This window comes from Heterostelium album (genome assembly GCF_000004825.1).
Source record: "Heterostelium album PN500 unplaced genomic scaffold PPL_scaffold8, whole genome shotgun sequence".
Classification (NCBI taxonomy): domain Eukaryota; phylum Evosea; class Eumycetozoa; order Acytosteliales; family Acytosteliaceae; genus Heterostelium; species Heterostelium album.
In genome coordinates, this window is record NW_008805070.1 from 108,386 (window position 1) to 127,405 (window position 19,020).

Genomic DNA, 19,020 nt, shown 5'->3' on the forward strand with positions numbered 1-19,020 from the left:
TTTTTTTTTATCTGTCATAAATAAATTAAGATCTTAGGAGACAACATTTTAATTAATCGACTATGCATATATTATACAAAGAAAGAAAGTAGTTACTTAAAAAATAAATAATATTGAACATACGGTTATACTAATAATTAATTTTTGTATTTGGGGAGGTATTAAAATAGGGGTTATAACATTTTTTTTATTCAGAGAAAAAAGTAAATCCGATCATTCTTGCGGACCAAAGAAAACTTTTCTTAAATATTTGATTTTTTGTACAAATGAAATTTATAAATCTATTTTAAAACAAAAATAGGAAAACATACATAATCACTTAAATTAAATATATCTTTGTATAAATAAAAATAAGAATTTGTAATAACAATAATAATAATAATAATTTGTAATTAATTTAAATAGAAAATGTCACCAACAAATAAAATTGAAGAGAATGTTAATAATCAACCACAACCACAATCACAACAACAACAAACCAATGATAATGTAAATAGTCTTGTAAATTCAGTTTCTAGTGTTGTACAGAATGCTCAAGCAAAAGATATCTATTTGGCACCTGGTACCATTGAGAAACTGGTTGACTATGTAGAGAGAAAAGAGAAGCGTGAAGAGAAAAAGAGTGCCAAGTTGTTGAAAAAGGAGCAAAAGAAGACGGAAAAGAGTGCCAAGGTAGAGGAAAAGATTCTCAAAAAAGTTGAAAAAGCACTCGACAGGGCTGAGAAGAAACACGAACGTTCAGAGAAGAAACAAGAACGTACCGAGCGTAAAGCAGAACGAAGAGCAGAGAAAGACGTTCAAAAGGATAATAAGTCGATTAATGATGCTGAGAAGGTTGCATTGGAGTTGGAAACAGAAAGAAATAATGAAATAGATAACTATCATATTGTTAATAATATTAATAATAGTAATAATAGTAAAGATAATTGTCATGAAAAGAAACATCATCATCATCATCATAAACATCATCACCATAATCATAAACACCATCACCATCACCATAAACACGATAAAGAAGAAACAAATCATGATGATGATGATAATGTAGAGGTGGAAGTTGAAAATGAAGAGAAAGAGAAACATCATCACAAGAAGCATAATAAACATCATCACAAGAAAGAGAAACACCAATCACAGAATATTAATTATCTTGACTGGCGCAAGGAGATCAATAAAGTATTAGCAGAGTATCCTGCTGGATCGGTTGTGCCATTCGATGAGGTTCGTGCCAAGGTCATCAAGATTCAACATGATAAATTAGATTTACTTTTAAATAAGAAATTCAACAAAATTGTATGTATCTTCTTATCACTTTAATTTAAGCAAAGAATCGTATATTAATATTTCAAAATACTAATATTATTAAAAATGGTTTAGGTTAAAAAGAGTAAACACCAATTTATTTTATCTCCTGAAGGTATTCAACAGCAACCAAGACAACCACGTTCAGAACAAATCCCTCAACAACAACAACAGCAAGTAGCAGTTGTACAACAAGTAGTAGAACAACCAGTTTTTCAACAATTATCACCAGCATCATTGCCAGTTAACAATACAATTGAAATTGATCAGTAGATTCAATAAATTTACCTATATTTTTTAATTTAATAATATCTTTTATTTTATTGAACTTCTGTTCTATTTTCGAGCAACCATTGAATTATCTCTCTATTTTCATTTGCTTTTGCATATACCAATGCCTTAGGTGTACATCCTTCTGTTCTATTTTCATGAAGCCACTTTACAATGTCGATTTTATTGCATTGCACAGCATAATCCATTGCTTCCTAAGTTTATTTTTAATGATTAGTATGTATAACAATAGAATGATAAGTAGATATTAATAAAACATACAGCTGTACATCCTTCTGTACGATTATTATGCAACCATTGGACAATGTGAAATTGGCCGTTTCTAGCGGCGGTATCCATTGCACTGGGTGAGCACTGGCACGAACTGTTTTGACTGAGCCAACTGAGCATTTCAATATTTGCATTGTCAGCGGCATAATTCATATCATACTTATAGAACTCTTTCATTCCGTACTCTTGGTTGAGCATCTTGAGAATTTCAAATTGATTGTATCTAATTGCATAGTGAAGTATTTCAAAATCACCTATTATATGTCCATAAGAGTTGTTTGCGAGTAGATGACGAACAAAATCTTGTTGGCCTGCTCTAATTGATTCTCTAAGCATATTGCTTTCCGACAAATCTTCCATTCGACACTCAACCAAATATTCAATCATTTTGATATTTCCAACGGATGCAACCTTGTCGAATACGTTGGGACGCTCGTGCATCGTATAGAAAAACGGTGCGATCGAATTATTACTTTTCTCTATCATAAACTTTAGTAGCTCGATATCATTGGATTTCGCAGAGTATGATACGGCGCGCTCTAAATCCCAACGGAATTGCGATCCACCCTCTTTGTACTCTGGAATGACAACTGCTTCCAACAGATACTTGATGATATCCAACCGACCTAGTTTTGAAGCGGTCTCGAGTATCGAGTTGATTTGTCTAATTTTATTCTCGCCAATTTCGAAATCATCACTGTCCGCTTCGCTTAGGTAGTCAAAACAATGAGTGATTCTCTCTTGTACATCTAAAAGGCCAAACAGGTATTGAAAGGTTCCAATGTCACAACGACCTTTCAAGGCATTCTTAAGAACTCTGGCAACTCCTTCGATATCAAACAAACGTTTGGTGCTTAAATAATCTATCAATTGAGAAATATAACCATTACCTGCCAAGTAGTAAGGTGATGATTTGACTTCGCTCCATCCTAATAGAGGTCTTTTTCCTATTTGTTTTGAAATCTCTGATACTTTTTTAAATATTAAACTATTCAAAACAAAATTATTAAAAACTAATCTAAATTTATTTAATTCCATTCTGGTTATCTGCACATCAGAAAAAAAAAATTTTATTTTTTAAATAATCTGTTTTTGTTTTTAAGTATAAAAACTAGGATATTAATCAGAAAATCAATGTATTCCGATTCCAATCAAAACAAACAAAAATTAGTTAATTTAGATATGAAATTAATATCTATTTCAAGAATTAATAATCTCTTAAAAAAAAAAAAAAAAATGTGCATCAATTTATAACAAAGTATTTTGATATATCATCTTTTATTAATTTTGTGATAGATTTGGTTCAAAACAAATTAATCAAAGTTCATGAAATTAGATAAAAAGTAATTAAATCATGAAACTAAAAATAATCAAAGAAACTTGGAAAACCAAATCGAAACCCATTTATCCCTTCAGGATTGAAAACATCATCATTTTATTACTTAATTTTATTAATAAAATAAAATTTATAAAAATCTGTTTTAAAAACAAAAAAGATCTTGCAAGTATCGGAGTTTGCACACTTACAACAATGATGATATACAAATTTGAATAAAATTAATTTTTTGCAGTTTTTGTTTTTTTTGAAAGGGTTTTGATTTTTGCACAATTTTTTCGATTTTCATACCCCACAGAAATCAATCTCGTAATCGTTTAAAAGAAATTTGTAGGCGCCCTTGGATGAGTTGTAATCAACAGAATTATGCCCATTCAAGATGATGAGATGAAAATTGGGTTTTTTTTCAATTTTTTTTATTTTTTTTTATTTTTTTTTTTGATTCAATTTTTTTTCATAAAGGTGTGTTAAATGCAATCATAATAAACATTTCCCACTTTTGCAAAACACAACACACACCACAAAAATCAATATTCAGATTCTATTTGTAGTTATTTATAATAGTTTATCTGTCTATCTGTTTATTTATTCCATATTTTTTTATTCTTTCACTCAATTTTGTATAATAATCAAATTAAATTTGGAAAATCAAATCAAATCAAAATTCAGATTTATATAATTCGAAAAAAAAAAACAATCAGATATTTAGATTTTTAGATTTACAATAATAACAATAACAATATAGAAATGAGAATTGTAGCATTAGCATTAGTTTGTCTCATGACAATTTCATTGGTATCTTCACATGCAGTGTTGACCAATCCAGTCTCATGGAATACCAATCCATCAAAGACATCACCATGCGGTGGTGGAACTCCAGCCACTGCACCAGTTGCCACCTACTGTAAGGGTCAGCCAGCAACTTTGACCTGGAAGGTCGTTGCCGGTGACGGTACCGGTCCATTGACCATCAGTATCGATCCAGCCGGAGGAACCTCCTTCACCACCGTCGTCAACCAAGTCGCACCAGCCGTCAATCCAAATGCCGTCAGCACTTTCAAGGCTGTCGTCACAATGCCAGATATCACCTGTGACAAATGTACACTCCAAGTGTTCTCATCGTCCAACTGGTTCTCATGCTCCACCATTAAGATCGCCGAGAAATGCGACACTCCAGTCGAGGACCGTCAAGCCGTTCTCGCTGACGATCTCACTTTCTGTGGTAAGTGGGTCAACGAGCACGTCGTTTCGATTCCAGTCGGTCAAACCGCTGAGACTATCGATGATTCCGTCGCCGCCACCTTTGCTGCCAACCTCAAGAACCCATTGGTTTTCCAGAACAACGACACCAACTGTGCCAACAAATACGCTGCTTTCCTCTGTGCTTACAACTTCCCATTGGATGACCCATCCGGTAACGTCAGTCAACCAATCTATAAGATCTCTGAAGGTCAATGTGCAGGTATGAACGATGCCTGTGCTACCACCGATCTCCATCGTACTCTTTACCCATGTGATAGTTATCCAACCTCTAACAACGCATTCAACATTGTTCCATCAATGATTGCATTTGTTGCTGTTGTTGTTTTGGCATTACTTTTCTAAACAAAAAACCGATCGACAATAATAATAATAAATAAATAAATAATAATATATTCTATTTTAATTGTACCATATTAAAAAAAAATCTATAATAGAATACTCTTATCAATAGAATATTATCATTTATTCATTCACTTTTACACTTAAACACCTGTCATATGATTATATTTACAATTTAAATTAATATTTATTGTTATTTCAAATTACTGCGTCGATTTCTTTGGATTTCTAATTTCTAACAGTCTTTGAGCAAAGTCTTTAGCATCTGGTGATTTGGTTGATGTAGGTGTTGTATATGATGTTGTTGTAGTTGTTGAAGTCATTACTGGTTGTGGTCTTTGTTGTTGTTGTTGAGTAGTTGATGGTCTAATTAACAATTCTTCTAAATTCTTTGGTATAAACTTTGTTGTTGTAGTTGTTGTTGGTGCTGGTGCTGTATTATTGTTTGAATTTGGAAAGTTGGGAATCGGTTTGGATATCATAGAAATATTATTATTGGTTTGTGATATATTATTAAGATTGGATGTATTTAAATATGAAGTATTAGATAAATTTGATATATTATTTGGGTTTACTACTTGTTGTTGTGGTTGTGGTTGTGTTTGTTGAGTTTGTTGTTGTCTTTTTATTGTAGATGAAGGTGATGATTGTTGTTGTTGTTGTTGTTGCTGTGGTTGTCTTTTTATAGAACTATTGTTATTACTATTTAAACTAGTTGTAGCGCTAGATCTTGTACTATTCATTGAGTGTAGCTGTTGTTGTAATTGTATTTGATGTTGTAGTTGTTGTTGATGTTGCTGATCGAAATAAGATGAATAGTAGCCGTTGTAATCTAATCGTCTAATTAAATGTATCATATGTCTATTTGATTCGGTGGTAGAGAATGTCTTTAATGTATCAATCAATAGCTTTAGAATCTTGTGGAATTTAGTCTCGAAACTCTGTATCGTTTTCTTTACTGCATTGATATCGAATTGATTCTCTTCCAACACCATCTTTGTATTGAAATCACAGAAAATAATACATAAAGTCATGAATTTCATTAACAACTATAATTTTGATATTAAATACTGAATATTAGTATACAATGTGTTTAAACTCTACTAACCTATCTATCTACATCTTTTAATTTTCAAATTATATATACATACAGTAACTAATCTAGTATCGGTTAACATACACTCCGCCAGACATGTCTCTAAAAAGTCATCATGTACTTTAATAACTTCATCTACTGTTTTAGACTATAGTATATTTAAGTAAAAAAAGTAATTAGTTTGTTTGTTTGTTTAATTTTATAATTAAAAGTATATATAGTTACATTTTTAATAGATTGTCTCATCTTTATCCAATTTGGTTCAATAACTTCTAACATCATGTAGTACTCTAGATTCTGAAGGAAATGAATCATTCTGTGGCGTGGGAAGTGAGAGAATGACATGAGAGCTGCGAGTGCAGGTTTGTTGTTGAATGCTCTTCTCGATTCTTGATGCTGATTCCAAGTGTTACACAGCAGCTTCTCTACATGCTTACAGAGGAAGAGATGTCTGAATATAATTTGATATTTCACCAGCGACTTTCTATTGATAACCAAAGACAATGGCCAAATAACCTTATAGTTAAAAGCCAATGAATCTCTTCCCAACAGTTCCTTTTGAATTCTCTGTTGTTGTTGAATTTGTTTTGCTATTGACGACGATGATGTTGATGTTGAGTTTGCGTTTTGTCTTTGATTCATTAGTTGTTCTTGATTCTTCTGATCAATTATATTCCTATCGTCGATATGTATGATCTTTAGGAGTTGTTCGTGTAGTGTAATAGATTGGAATTCGCACTCTAGGTCGTCTTTGAATGAATCCTTCTCGATGGACGATGTTCTTAGTGACAGCTGTAGCAGTGAATTCATCTTGATAATCGAAATCTCGGACAGTGGTTTGCTCAACTCCTCTGCTGTTATCTCCATGAAATGCGAGAAAAAGTCACCTTTACTAAGCAGGAAGTAGTATTTCAACGATTTCAAACGGTCCATCAATTGTCGCTCGTTCATCAGTGTCAGCAGCTTTGACGATGCAAAGTCATAGGCACGTTCTATTCTCTCTAGATAGTGTTTCTCATTGGCAGAGTATTGAAGTGTGGTTGAAGTTGATGATGATGAAGTTTGTTGATTATCATCATCATCATCATCAACAAAGAATGGTTTACCCTCATCTACAAACTCTATGGAATGACCACACTCTCTAATGACATTTAAATACTTTCCGGTCAGTAGAATCTTTGTTTTTTCACGCTCTAGGAACTTGGGAATCTGTTTCTCTTGGAGAGTGTACCGCAGGTCCCAATACGCATCGTTATAGTCTCTATTGATATTCTCCTTCACCAAATCGATATTCTCCTCGATCATGAATTCACAATGTGGATCATTAACAACACCTCTATAGATCCATGATTCCAACATCACCAAGAATGGTTTACTTGTCTTTTGTATTAAAAACTTATAAAAATCATTGGTTTTTGGATCACTAATCGTTATAAAAACAACAAAAAAAACAACAGTTAGTTAGTTAACATGTATGTATCATGTTTAAATTTGAGATTTGAATGTTATATAATAACATATATTTACCTTCCATAACTAGCCATACTATTCAATAAAAGATTTAGAATTTGAGCACCATGTAAATTCAACTTTGTACACTCTTCACATATAATATAAAGTCTTTCAAATATTTTCATTGTTGGTTGAATATAGAACCATAGTCTCTGGAAAAAATAAGATAGTTGATTAATTATAAATTCAATAGTTAATAGGTAAGTAACTTACTTGTAATGAAAGTTGTCTTGATCTTAATTGTGATTCCATTTGTGCGATTAAGAGATGGTAGTCTTTAATGAGTTCAGAGATGGATTCGCAGAGTGAGTGATTGACTATACCCCATTCAAAGTGTTGACGACTATCGATAAAGTCAGCGATATAGGTGTAGTAGCTGGCAAGCGGGAGTATTCTGTTGATGAGATGTGACATCGATGAATCGACCGCTGGATTGCTTACTTCGAATCGAACGAGTGGACGAAGTTCAAACGCTACCAAACCGGTATCTCTATCGGGTTTGCGCTGTCCCACATGAATATACTTTCCCTCCAAGCCGATCATAACATACAGCAGATCCTCCAATAGATAGTACTCTTGATCCAACGTAGTCAATCCATCCAGACCACCGGCATTCGATTGTTGTTGTTGTTGAGTACTAATATTAGTACTACTATTTGACTGTTGAATAAGTTATAAGTGTTAGTAAATATGATATATATATCTTACTACTACAACTATTATTATGTTTGTTATATTTACAGGTTTAGCTGTTTTAGAATCGAATAATAAACCATTGTTTGAAAGATATCCATTGTTTAGGAATGGTCTTGAGTTACACCAAACAGGTAGCTTTGCGATTGGAACTGCACGTTTCTTTGCATTGTGTTGTAGTCGTGATAACCATGGTAGTTGTGTAGATGTCATATTGGTTTGCAATGACAGTTCACCAAGTTTCTTTAAAGTTCTAGGTGATAGGTTGAATACATTCTTATTTTGTTCACCACTGTTATCGTCATCGTCATTGTCATCATCACTATCATCACTAAAATTATCATTCACAGTTTGTTTATTATTTTTATTCTGTTGTTGTTGCTGTTTTTGAAAGCTACTTTGTTGATTGTTTTGATTATATTGTTGTTGTTGTTGTTGCTGTTGTTGTTGTTTACTACTATAGATTACAGTTATATTATTACTACTATTATTGGTTGTATTATTTGATGATGAAGTAACTGTTGTATTATTGTTACTATCTAAAGTTGTATTATTCAACATTGTAATATTATTTAGATTATTGATCATATTTGAACGATCATAATATACAGTTATTTTAAAAAAAGATATTTGAATGACTGTTAATTATTTAAAATTAACTTTTTTGTTTTAACAAACTTTTCATTGATTTTTGGCGCGAATGAATTTTACCCCACCAATGATCATCCAACCAAAAAAAATTTTGTCTTTTTTTTTTATTTTTTTTATTTTTTTATTTTATTTTTTTTGGATAAATTTAATTTCAAGACCTGGATCACCAAAACAAAAAAAAGTGTTCATTAAAAAGTAGAAAAGAATAATATTAGTAGTAATAGTAATAGTTAAACTTACAATTAATTTATTTAATTTTAATAGTATCTGATGGTTGAGCTTGATAAAGTAACGAGTAATTGATTTCGATGTATTCAGGAATCCGAAAGAGTAGCTACCGCCAATCAGAAAAAGAAGCAAAATCAAGTTATCGATACTGCTTGGCTGGATTGGTAGAATTCCCATTGGAATGTTTGGAACGTACATCAATATCACTCAGTAAACTTCACATAGAAGACAGATTGGTAGACCTGAAAGCCATACACACAAGAGCCTTTCAATCTTACCAACAACCAACACCGGTTCAATTCCAAGAGTTTTCATTTTATTAAATGCAATAATCAGATCAAGCTCAATCATCAGATATTATATATTATAACAAAAGATATTTAAATAAATAAATTAATAAGTTTAACAAACCACATTATTATTTAGTTGTTTATTTTATTTTGTTTTGTTTATGTTTTTTTTAACTTTTTACTTTGCAGATTTCTTTGGACGACCTCTACCTTTCTTCTTACCGTTGGAAGCATCTTTTAGTTCCTCTGTTTTCTCTTCGATTACTTCTGCGGCGTCATTCTTGGCTTCCTCTAACTTCTTGCCGACTTCTTCCGCTTTCTCTTCAGCTTTGTTCTTGAGATCTTGTGCACCCTCCTTTAGCTCCTCTGACTTCTTGGATGCATCGTCCTTGAGTTCCTCGGCCTTGTTCTCGAGAGTCTTCTCAGTGGTCTTGGCCGATTCCTTGGCGTCACCCATTGCACCTTCGAGAGTGTGCTTCAACGACTCACCCATCTCCGATGCTTTGTGCTCAGCGGTTGCAATCATTGTGGCAGCCTTCTCTGCAATCTCCTTTCTGAATTCCTCTGTCTTGCGAACGGTGGCGTTGTAGCTGTCGACAACACTCTTCTGGAGATTCTCGCTAAACTCTTTGCTCTTATCGATGACCGGTTGCAAACTATTGTGAACATATTCGACACCAGACTGGATAGCTTCTTTGGTTGACTCTAAAGCTTCCTTTGTCGATTCCAACGCTTGATCATGTGCCTCTGAGATTTGTTTACCAACTTCATTGATGAAACTTTCTCCTTCAGTTCTTACTTTTTTTGTATCTTTTTCAAGTTCTTCTCCAGTTCTCTTTAAACCTATAGATAATAATGATTAGTTTTTTTTGTTTTTAGGCCAAACAAATTTTATTTTTTTAATATTTACTTTGTTCAATATTTGAAGAAACTGTTGATGCAGTTGCTGGTTTATCTCCTGGATGTACAGATGACATGATTTTTTAGTTTTAATTTCAAAAATAAATTTAGATATCTAGATATATTCATTTTTTAAAATACAAAGAGATAAGTAAAGTTTTAATTAGTATTTATATTTATATTAAAGAAAATAGGTTCAAAATAATTATCTAATATTTACATTTTTGTTTTTCAATATTTATTTTATTACAATATTTTGGAATGATATAGATAATTATAGAAATTAAATAATTTGGAGTTATTAAAACTAAATGATTTTATTAATTTTAAATGACAGTAATAATAATAATGGAAATTATCTTTTAATTTTAGGATACAGTTTTAAATGACAAGTCAGACAGTGAACTATGAGTTTGACTGTTGGAAAAGTAACACAAGGAAATTAAATTTAAAAAAATAAAAAAACTTTGGAGTATAAACAATAAATAAGTACTAGTAGGTAATTTTTTAAAAAAAAAAAAATTAATAAAACAACATATTGTTGAACTTGTGTATACAATACATAATAGACACCTACACTCCTCCTATTCTATTGAATATCCACCTACTAATTTGAAAATTTTGTTTTTTTAATATACAATGCTTTTTAATAGTTATCAACATATGAGTAACACCATTAAAATTGTTTTAATATGATTTTAAAAAAAAATAATTAATAATGTGTAAAAATAATATAATAAATGAAAAACAACATTCGGATTAAGTTGTAAAAAATGTAATACCCCCACCTTTAGTGGTAAGTACACAATAGAACAAACTCACACCACTATTAAAAATCTATACCATCCTTTTTAAATGAAGTTGACAAGATTCGAATCGATTTCATTTTAATTAGAAAAAAAATGTTTTACACCACACTTATTGTAACTTTGTTACTTTCATTATTTTATTTTTTATTTTTAATTAATTGTTTTTATTTTATTTTTAATAACAAGTTGTTGTTTTCAAAGAACTGTTAAGATCTTTAACTTTCTAAATTCAACCATTTATTTTAAAATTAATTTTTCTATAAAAGTAAATTTATTTATTATTAAAAAAACTAAAAAGATAATCTAAAAAAAAGATTCTTATTTTTAATGTTGATACTTTGATTTATTTATACTTTATTGATTGCTATTATTGAATAGGATTCCCAATTAGTTGGAACTGGAATTTGAATGGACCAATCTAATTTTGATTCACCTGTTTCAATAAAGTATCTTCCAAAATTGATGGTCCAAACATTAAAGGTATAGAACAAAACCGATTTAAACGATTGTTCGAAATGGAGCGGAGAGATATGCTCTCTTTCTCTAATGGTAACCAGATTATTCTCCAAGTTCTTTGCGATTATATGTGAGTAACCAAAGAGAATGACTTCATTGTCATATTTGATTATTTTTGAAATATCATCTGAAATTGGTGAACTCAAAAATTCTTTGGTAACTACAGTAGCGGTCTGCTCCAGTTTGTCAACGGCCAACTTTTGAAGTGTATTTCTACTGTAAATCAATAGTTCCGATGTTGATTTATCAAAAAACAAATTGGTCTCGCCAGTTGTAAATACCAAGGAACCTAGTACCTCAAAGGTGCCTCTTGCAGTATCGAATCTCTCCACTAGGTAATTGTGACTCTTTACTTTGACGATACGGTCATTATCTTTGTTCCTGGTAGTGAGGTAGACATAACGATCTCCATCGTAGACGGCAGCTACTTCACCCTCGATCTTGCCAAGCGGGTAGATATCGGATTTGTTCAGCTCTATATAGTATGCTTCGTATTTATTTCTGGCGTTCTCATGTTTTCCACCAAAGAAATAGATAGCTTTTCTAGACTTGACGTAGACTACCGCAGAACCATTATGATTCAGCCTGGTAAGGCCCACATTGTCATTGGTAGTTCCTTTCTCTAAATCTATTGAATGTATTTGAGTTTGTTCACTTTTATCATCCTGTGAGAATGAATACAAATGAGAGACTTCACTTGCAAGGTTAAGAGATGATTTTATTGGTGTCTGAAAAAGAGATAATGGATTTGTTGTAGTTGGTGTCGTTGATGCTGGTGGTGTAAAAAATAATTTACTATTTTCTGATTTGATAGGAGTTGTTTTTTGTACTAAATTTTGAATGGTCAATACTTGATGTGTTTGATGACTAGATACCAAACATTGAGAACATATCAAACAATTACAATCTTCACAATATAATATAAAAATCTGATCACTATGTGTTTTACAATTTAGAGTTGAAATAACCATTTTATTTATTTTAGCGAATTATTAATTATTATTATTTTTGTAGAATAACAAATGATATCGAGTTGAAGGAGATTCATTTATATATAAAGTGTATGAAAGAATAATCATGATTATTTGTTAAAAAAAATAAATAAATCCAATGATATTTTTTTGTAGAATCCTATTAATCCGAAAAATCATTTAAAACAAATCTTGATTTTATAAAATATTTACTATCTATATCAAATCCCCCATTAATCGATAAATATCTATTGAATGACTTTTTATTTTTTGTAAAACATTGCTAAAAATCTTTTTTTTAAAATCTTTTTTATTACATTATATTACAAAAATATTGAGATGATGTATTATTTTTTAAATATTGATATAATATTAAATTTGATTGATTTGAATTTGGGTAGATTAAATTATACTTTTTTTGTAGTTGTACCAGTTTTTCTTTTGAAATTATATCGGGTCGAATACAATTTAATAGTAGTTCTACTCTTTTGAAGTCATCAATGGTAAACAATTTCGAGAGGTAGGTATCGATGTTTGATTCGGATAATATGAACTCTGGACGGTTACAAAGTAGCCATTGCAATAGAATATCTTCGGTTTTTGGTTTCTTGGTAATAAGGTCATATGAAAATACATGTGATAGCATACTTTCACTGCAACCTTCTATTCTATGCTCGTGCAAGAATTGTACAATCTCCAATCGATTTGTAATGATAGCATTATCCATTGCTTTTTTACTACAAGAGTATTTATTGTCATGTAGGAATTGCAAGATGTCTAAATGACCAAACCGAGCGGCATTCTCCATTGCAAGGTTTGAAAATTCACCGATTTTTTTCTCGTGGATGTACTTTACGATTCTAATGTCACCTTGACCAGCTGCATAATCCGAAGTATCTTTAGAGCATCGTTCCGTGGTATTCTCATGCAGCCATCGCACCATTTCATAGTTGGAATTTGTGACAGCGTGGTAAAATGCTTGTGCGGAGCACCTGCTACCTCTGGTATTGCTGTGGATCCACTTTAGAAATTCGAGGTTACCATTGTAGGCAGCATTATCCATTGCAGCTGTACACTTGCCATGTCCATATCTAAGCAGAAACTGCGCAATTTCAAAGCGATTGTAATAGGCAGCCTGATCCAGCAATGATTCCGTCTGGTAGGTCAACTTGAAAATCTTTTTGTTTTGCAACAGATATATAACTACATCGATTTGACCAGATTCTATAGCATAGCTAATCATGTCGCTCTTCACCATATTGTGTGGGTAGTTCGTAACCAAGTAGCCAATCATGTCCAAACGACCGAGATATGCACACTGGTTGAACACATTCTCGCGAACATCATAGTTAGACGCTTCGATTTTATTTTCTTTACACTTTCCTACAAAGAATTTGAGCAATTCGAAATTACCGGAATAGGCAGATGCACTCAACGCACGATAGTAGTCGAAGCGGTATGATTTGAAGGTGTTGAGTAGATACGTAATTATATCGGTTCTTCCACCCAGTGCAGAGTTAATCAACATGGCATCGAGATTGATTTTATAGAATTTAAACTGTTCAACCTTTATTTCTCTGAATAAAGACTGTCTCGGTGGATTAACACTGAAGTAATCCAATAGGTATTTAAAGATCTCCAGGTTTCCACCTCTGATAGCATTAATGTATAATTCTGAATCAATGTCTACACCGCCAGATTTATCTAAACAATCTTTGAGCAATTGCAAATAGTTGTTTCCTGCCAACACATCTGGAAGCACTAATATCTCATGCCATTTAAAACTCCTTTTTCCTCTTGAAAGCTCTCTGACCTTATTAAATATTAATCGATTCAATACTGAACTATTAAATACTTTAAGAAACAATGTACTATTCATTTATTTGTTAAACACTTTAATAAATTACTGAACATATGTATGATTGTGTATTTGCTGTGTGTGTTATACAAGTTGATTAAAAATTCAAAAAGATTTAGAATCTATTGTTTTTTAACAACTTAGGTGATAAAATAATTTTCCACTAAATATCATAAGATATTCCAGATATATTTAAAATGTTAAAATAATATCTTTCTTATATGCAGATGACCTTTTTGAAAAATTTTTAAAAAAACTTGGTAAAAATGTTGCTGACAACAGCATTAAGACAAATTTCACCCCAATTTTGAAATTATTTTTTTTACGATCAAATTTAAGTGTGGTCATAATAAATTTTTTGTCATGTTTTGGTAATTTTAGTTATAATTACAATTTTTATTTATTTAATTATGTTTAATACTTACAGTTATTTATTAAAAATATACAGATTCACTAATTGCACCTAAAGGTGACAGTAAGCTCAAATTTGTATTCATTGTGATAGTACTATGAATAATAGCAGTGTAATATTAGAAAAAGATTTTATTATATTGTCAAATAGTAAGTTGGTATTTTAATGTACATAGTCATTCACAAAGAAGTTTAGATTTTTTAAGTTAATTTAATTTGGTGGAGAGAAAAAACACATTAATATTAAAACAGAGAAGAAAGAGTATCGGTATGGTGCTGTTATGTTTGAATTTGATTTGATCTCTTTTTTTTTTTTTTTTTCTAATCGGTGAATGAATCTCTGTTGTTGAGGAATGGGAATTTCTGTAACCAAAGTGGTGTGTCTGTGTAGGGTACGACTGACCTGGATGCGCAAACCCTTGGCTGTGTAACATCGAACTGTACACAAACCATATCCTTTGCACATAGATCAGGATTATCAGAGCATCGGTGGAATTCACATCGTTTCGTATCGTGATTACAAAACTGGGCAAACAAACAATTCGATTCGTAACACTGAAGTGGTGGTCCCTCTGAAAACGACCATTCCGTACACATTATACCCCAACCAAATTGATCACAAATAAAATCTTTTGGACAAGAAGAACAATTGTAATCTTCCTCTATATATATATATAAATAAGTTAAAATTAAAATTAATATATATATGTATATTTGGAAAAAAGAAATATATAAAATTTATACTTACGGAATAAATCACCAGTCTCTGGAATACAATCAAAATCTGAAAATTCACCTTTTTGACAAACGAAACCTGTTGGACATGGAGAGGTCATACACGAAGGTATGACATCGTTTTTGTCGATCTTGAGGAAACATGCTGCCATTCCGAGTTCGACCATGTGGATACACTCACTCTGACTGTCACACTTTAGATCCTTGCATGTAGTTGGCACGCATTGAGCCGATCCTCTTATGGACTTGCATACGAATCCATCGGGACAAGGCATATCGCATATACCTCTGCTAGTTTGCCACCTGTACTGATCGAGGATGTTGCCGGATGTGGTGCTTTGCACGCAGGTCGGCGTCGACCGACAACACTCTAGGTCGTCCAGAACACACGTAGACGTCTGGTTGACACATACCAATCCCAGTCCTTCACAATTCATCGTAGCACAGGTCATGTTGTTCGGTGTCGATATCTCGTAGCCCGGGAGTTGTGAGATTTCATAGTCGAGCTGGTAGACCTGATTGGTTATGATATTCTTCAGACAGTTTGGCTGACCTGTAATCGTGGTATTGCCGTTGTCAATGATCGAAGTGTAGGTAGAACTGACACATACAGAACCGACACCGTAGCAACATGCTCTGATAGGAACGACAATGCAATCGGGGTAGGCTGTCAGACATGAATCTGGACCTAGTGTTTCACATTGTCCTAAACCACTGACTTGATGATTACCAAACAAAGAAATAAACAACAATACTATAATTAATAGATTTATATTGTTTTTAATTGCTATTTGATTATTATGAGAATTGTTATTGACTGATGAAAAGCTGATCAAGTGATCATTTTTTTTATTATGATAAATTTCATTTTTTTTAATATTATTATTTTGATTATTTTTCATTTTATCATATTTTAGACTATAAATATAACTAAAGATATTGAAATAGATTTATATAGATATAATCTAATCAATTCATTTATCACTAAATTATATATTGAGTAAACAATCAGCACCCCATCATTCTATTTTAACACTAAGTGTTTTTTTCTTGTACAATCATCAAATAAATAAATATATATTTATTGTTATTTTATTTCAATTAAAAATTCAAACAAAAATTATATTGTGTCAAATTACTAGAGTTGGATCATTCGTTTTAACATGATTCAATGATATATTTATAAAAGTATATAAACAAGAAAAAATAAAAAAAATAAAAAAATAATAAATAAAAACATCGCATCGCAACTCTGTTTACCTATTATGGATTATATATATTTATATATATTGCTATTGTCAAGTCTTTATAATCATATGATTAGCAATTGTTATAAAACATTACTGTAAATGATCAATAAACAAAAAAAATTTTAAACATTTTTTTTTGTCTGAATTTTTTTTTTTTTTTTTTTTTTTGAACAAAACGAAAATCGATTTGATTTATTGCTTTCATTGTTTTGTTAATATTATATTATAGTTATTGATCAATTTTTGGAGACAGAACAACAGGATGATGTCATTGTCAAGCAGATTCGGTTCGATGTGCATCTCGTCGACATCGAAATCATTGATCAGTAGTAGTACTACTGGTATTAGATCATTTCAATATATAAATAAATATGCTGGTGTAGCATCATCTTCATCATCATGTCTATTCAACACCTCATTTTCAGTCAATAACAATAACAGCAGCAATAATATAGATACAACATTCAAAAGAACCATTATATCATTACCACATGAAATTTCATTAAATAATCTTAGAGACAATCCAGGTGCAAATAAAAAAGTATGATCGATCAACATTTCAGATTCAATTTAATTAGTTTTAGTTCAAGTTATATATATGAATGACTTTAGAATTGAATCAATAAGATGTTTAGTAATAAAGAATAGTTTACTAACATAAATTATGCTTCTAATTATAATAATAATAATAGAAAATCAGATTAGGTAGAGGTATTGGTTCAGGAAAGGGTAAAACTTCAGGTAGAGGTCATGGTGGTCAAAAAGCAAGAGCCGGACACAGTATGTATCAATAAAAAGAGTTAAAGCAAGTTAGCTATTAAAGTAAGAAGCAAAAGTTTAGCTAATTCAATTCATTATACTACTTTATAAATAGATATACCAAGAGGATTCGAAGGTGGTCAAACACCATTATTTAAGAGAATGAGAAAGTATGGTTTCTCGAATGCCAGATTTGCAAGAGTACTCAATCCATTGAATTTAGACAGATTGTCAAGATTGATCGATGACGGTCTTATCAATCCAAACGAGACAATCACAATGAAGCATCTTTACGATGTTAATGCTGTCGGTAAAATTAAATTTGGTATCAAGCTATTGGCATCGGTAAGTGGTTCATTATTCATATATGAATGTTATTAATAGTATCTAACAAACTTACACTTATTATTATTATTATTGTTATTAGGGTGAAGAAACATTTAAACATAAAATCAATATAGAATTGAGTGATTTCTCAGAGAATGCTAGAAAAACAATTGAGTCATTGGGTGGTAGTGCATCGAATGTCTATTATGATCGTGTCGGTTTGCGATTCTTGCTCAAGCCAGAGAAGTTTGATTTCACACCAAAGCGTGCAAGAGTTCCACTCAAATTGAAAGAGAAATACCCAAATCATCCAACTGGTTATTTGGGTGCTTACTCAACTGATGGTTCACCACCCGCTCCAAAAGAATCAACAACTGAATCAGCATAGAAATATATACTATATTTAATAATAATAATAATAATAACAATACTCCTCACCAACTCTGACAACAACAAATTATATCAAAACAACACAATTAATCATAAAGTAGTTAACTACTAATCATCAATTTGAATGAACGAATCAAAATAAATGAACATAACAATAAAATATTAATTACAAACAAACCATATGAATTGTATTGTGTTGTACATTTATTCTAAAAAAAAAAAGATAAAAACAACTTCATAGCTGATTCTAATTGTTTTTATTTTTCTTCAAAACAACAGATCTATCTAATTATTTATATTTTTGGTCATTAGTGAAAAGCAAACGATGTTTGGAGGTTTTAACAATAATAATAGTAATAGAGGTGGTAACAGTGGGTATAGAGGGAATAGAGGTGGTGGCGGTGGTGGATATAATAGAGGTGGTGGATACAACAGAGGTGGCGGTGGTGGATACAATAGAGGCGGTGGTGGTGACGGATACAACAGAGGTGGCGGTGGTGGATACAATAGAGGAGGCAGAGGAGGTAGAGGAGGAAATAGAAATCACTACCAACAACCAAATAGCAGTGGTGGCGGTAACCCAGCAACTTTTATAACAACATTCTACTTTAAACCATCTTTTCTTGAAGATCCATGGAAACATCTGATAAGTAACCCAATAAACACAACACCTATAGATACTACTACAACAACATCGACTATATCGACAACCTCACAAATACCTGTAAACAATGATAATAACAATAATACCACAAGAGACGCTCCTACTTCTACTTCTACGACAACTACCTACAAAGATAGTAATGAAATCGAAATATAAATA

The 19,020-nt window shown here is 31.5% G+C and overlaps 10 protein-coding genes across 10 annotated transcripts; 4 read left to right on the forward strand and 6 right to left on the reverse strand.

Moving 5' to 3' along the window:
* Positions 1-408: 408 nt before the first annotated feature.
* PPL_07698 (uncharacterized protein) lies at positions 409-1,575 on the forward strand (the record flags this gene model as incomplete). The annotated part of the gene is made up of 2 exons (XM_020578532.1): positions 409-1,293; positions 1,378-1,575. The coding sequence occupies 2 exons, from the start codon at positions 409-411 to the stop codon at positions 1,573-1,575; spliced, it is 1,083 nt and encodes a 360-aa protein (XP_020431401.1).
* Positions 1,576-1,806: 231 nt separating this feature from the next.
* On the reverse strand, positions 1,807-2,901 carry PPL_07699 (uncharacterized protein; the record flags this gene model as incomplete). The annotated part of the gene is made up of 1 exon (XM_020578533.1): positions 1,807-2,901. One exon carries the CDS (start codon positions 2,899-2,901, stop codon positions 1,807-1,809), a length of 1,095 nt encoding a protein of 364 aa, XP_020431402.1.
* A 1,045-nt stretch (positions 2,902-3,946) lies between these two features.
* On the forward strand, positions 3,947-4,804 carry PPL_07700 (putative transmembrane protein; the record flags this gene model as incomplete). The annotated part of the gene is made up of 1 exon (XM_020578534.1): positions 3,947-4,804. The coding sequence occupies one exon, from the start codon at positions 3,947-3,949 to the stop codon at positions 4,802-4,804; it is 858 nt and encodes a 285-aa protein (XP_020431403.1).
* Positions 4,805-5,004: 200 nt separating this feature from the next.
* spc97 (tubulin gamma complex associated family protein) lies at positions 5,005-8,690 on the reverse strand (the record flags this gene model as incomplete). Its single annotated transcript, XM_020578535.1, has 6 exons — positions 5,005-5,850; positions 5,953-6,045; positions 6,123-7,320; positions 7,425-7,561; positions 7,623-8,069; positions 8,151-8,690. 6 exons carry the CDS (start codon positions 8,688-8,690, stop codon positions 5,005-5,007), a joined length of 3,261 nt encoding a protein of 1,086 aa, XP_020431404.1.
* A 759-nt stretch (positions 8,691-9,449) lies between these two features.
* On the reverse strand, positions 9,450-10,248 carry PPL_07702 (uncharacterized protein; the record flags this gene model as incomplete). The annotated part of the gene is made up of 2 exons (XM_020578536.1): positions 9,450-10,114; positions 10,182-10,248. The coding sequence occupies 2 exons, from the start codon at positions 10,246-10,248 to the stop codon at positions 9,450-9,452; spliced, it is 732 nt and encodes a 243-aa protein (XP_020431405.1).
* Positions 10,249-11,327: 1,079 nt separating this feature from the next.
* On the reverse strand, positions 11,328-12,467 carry PPL_07703 (B-box zinc finger protein; the record flags this gene model as incomplete). The annotated part of the gene is made up of 1 exon (XM_020578537.1): positions 11,328-12,467. One exon carries the CDS (start codon positions 12,465-12,467, stop codon positions 11,328-11,330), a length of 1,140 nt encoding a protein of 379 aa, XP_020431406.1.
* Positions 12,468-12,780: 313 nt separating this feature from the next.
* Positions 12,781-14,346, reverse strand: PPL_07704 (uncharacterized protein; the record flags this gene model as incomplete). The annotated part of the gene is made up of 1 exon (XM_020578538.1): positions 12,781-14,346. One exon carries the CDS (start codon positions 14,344-14,346, stop codon positions 12,781-12,783), a length of 1,566 nt encoding a protein of 521 aa, XP_020431407.1.
* A 711-nt stretch (positions 14,347-15,057) lies between these two features.
* On the reverse strand, positions 15,058-16,926 carry PPL_07705 (uncharacterized protein; the record flags this gene model as incomplete). Its single annotated transcript, XM_020578539.1, has 4 exons — positions 15,058-15,398; positions 15,485-15,779; positions 15,885-16,225; positions 16,899-16,926. 4 exons carry the CDS (start codon positions 16,924-16,926, stop codon positions 15,058-15,060), a joined length of 1,005 nt encoding a protein of 334 aa, XP_020431408.1.
* A 60-nt stretch (positions 16,927-16,986) lies between these two features.
* On the forward strand, positions 16,987-18,195 carry mrpl15 (large ribosomal subunit protein uL15; the record flags this gene model as incomplete). Its single annotated transcript, XM_020578540.1, has 4 exons — positions 16,987-17,262; positions 17,414-17,501; positions 17,596-17,825; positions 17,908-18,195. 4 exons carry the CDS (start codon positions 16,987-16,989, stop codon positions 18,193-18,195), a joined length of 882 nt encoding a protein of 293 aa, XP_020431409.1.
* Positions 18,196-18,522: 327 nt separating this feature from the next.
* PPL_07707 (uncharacterized protein) lies at positions 18,523-19,017 on the forward strand (the record flags this gene model as incomplete). Its single annotated transcript, XM_020578541.1, has 1 exon — positions 18,523-19,017. The coding sequence occupies one exon, from the start codon at positions 18,523-18,525 to the stop codon at positions 19,015-19,017; it is 495 nt and encodes a 164-aa protein (XP_020431410.1).
* Between the last annotated feature and the right edge of the window lie 3 nt (positions 19,018-19,020).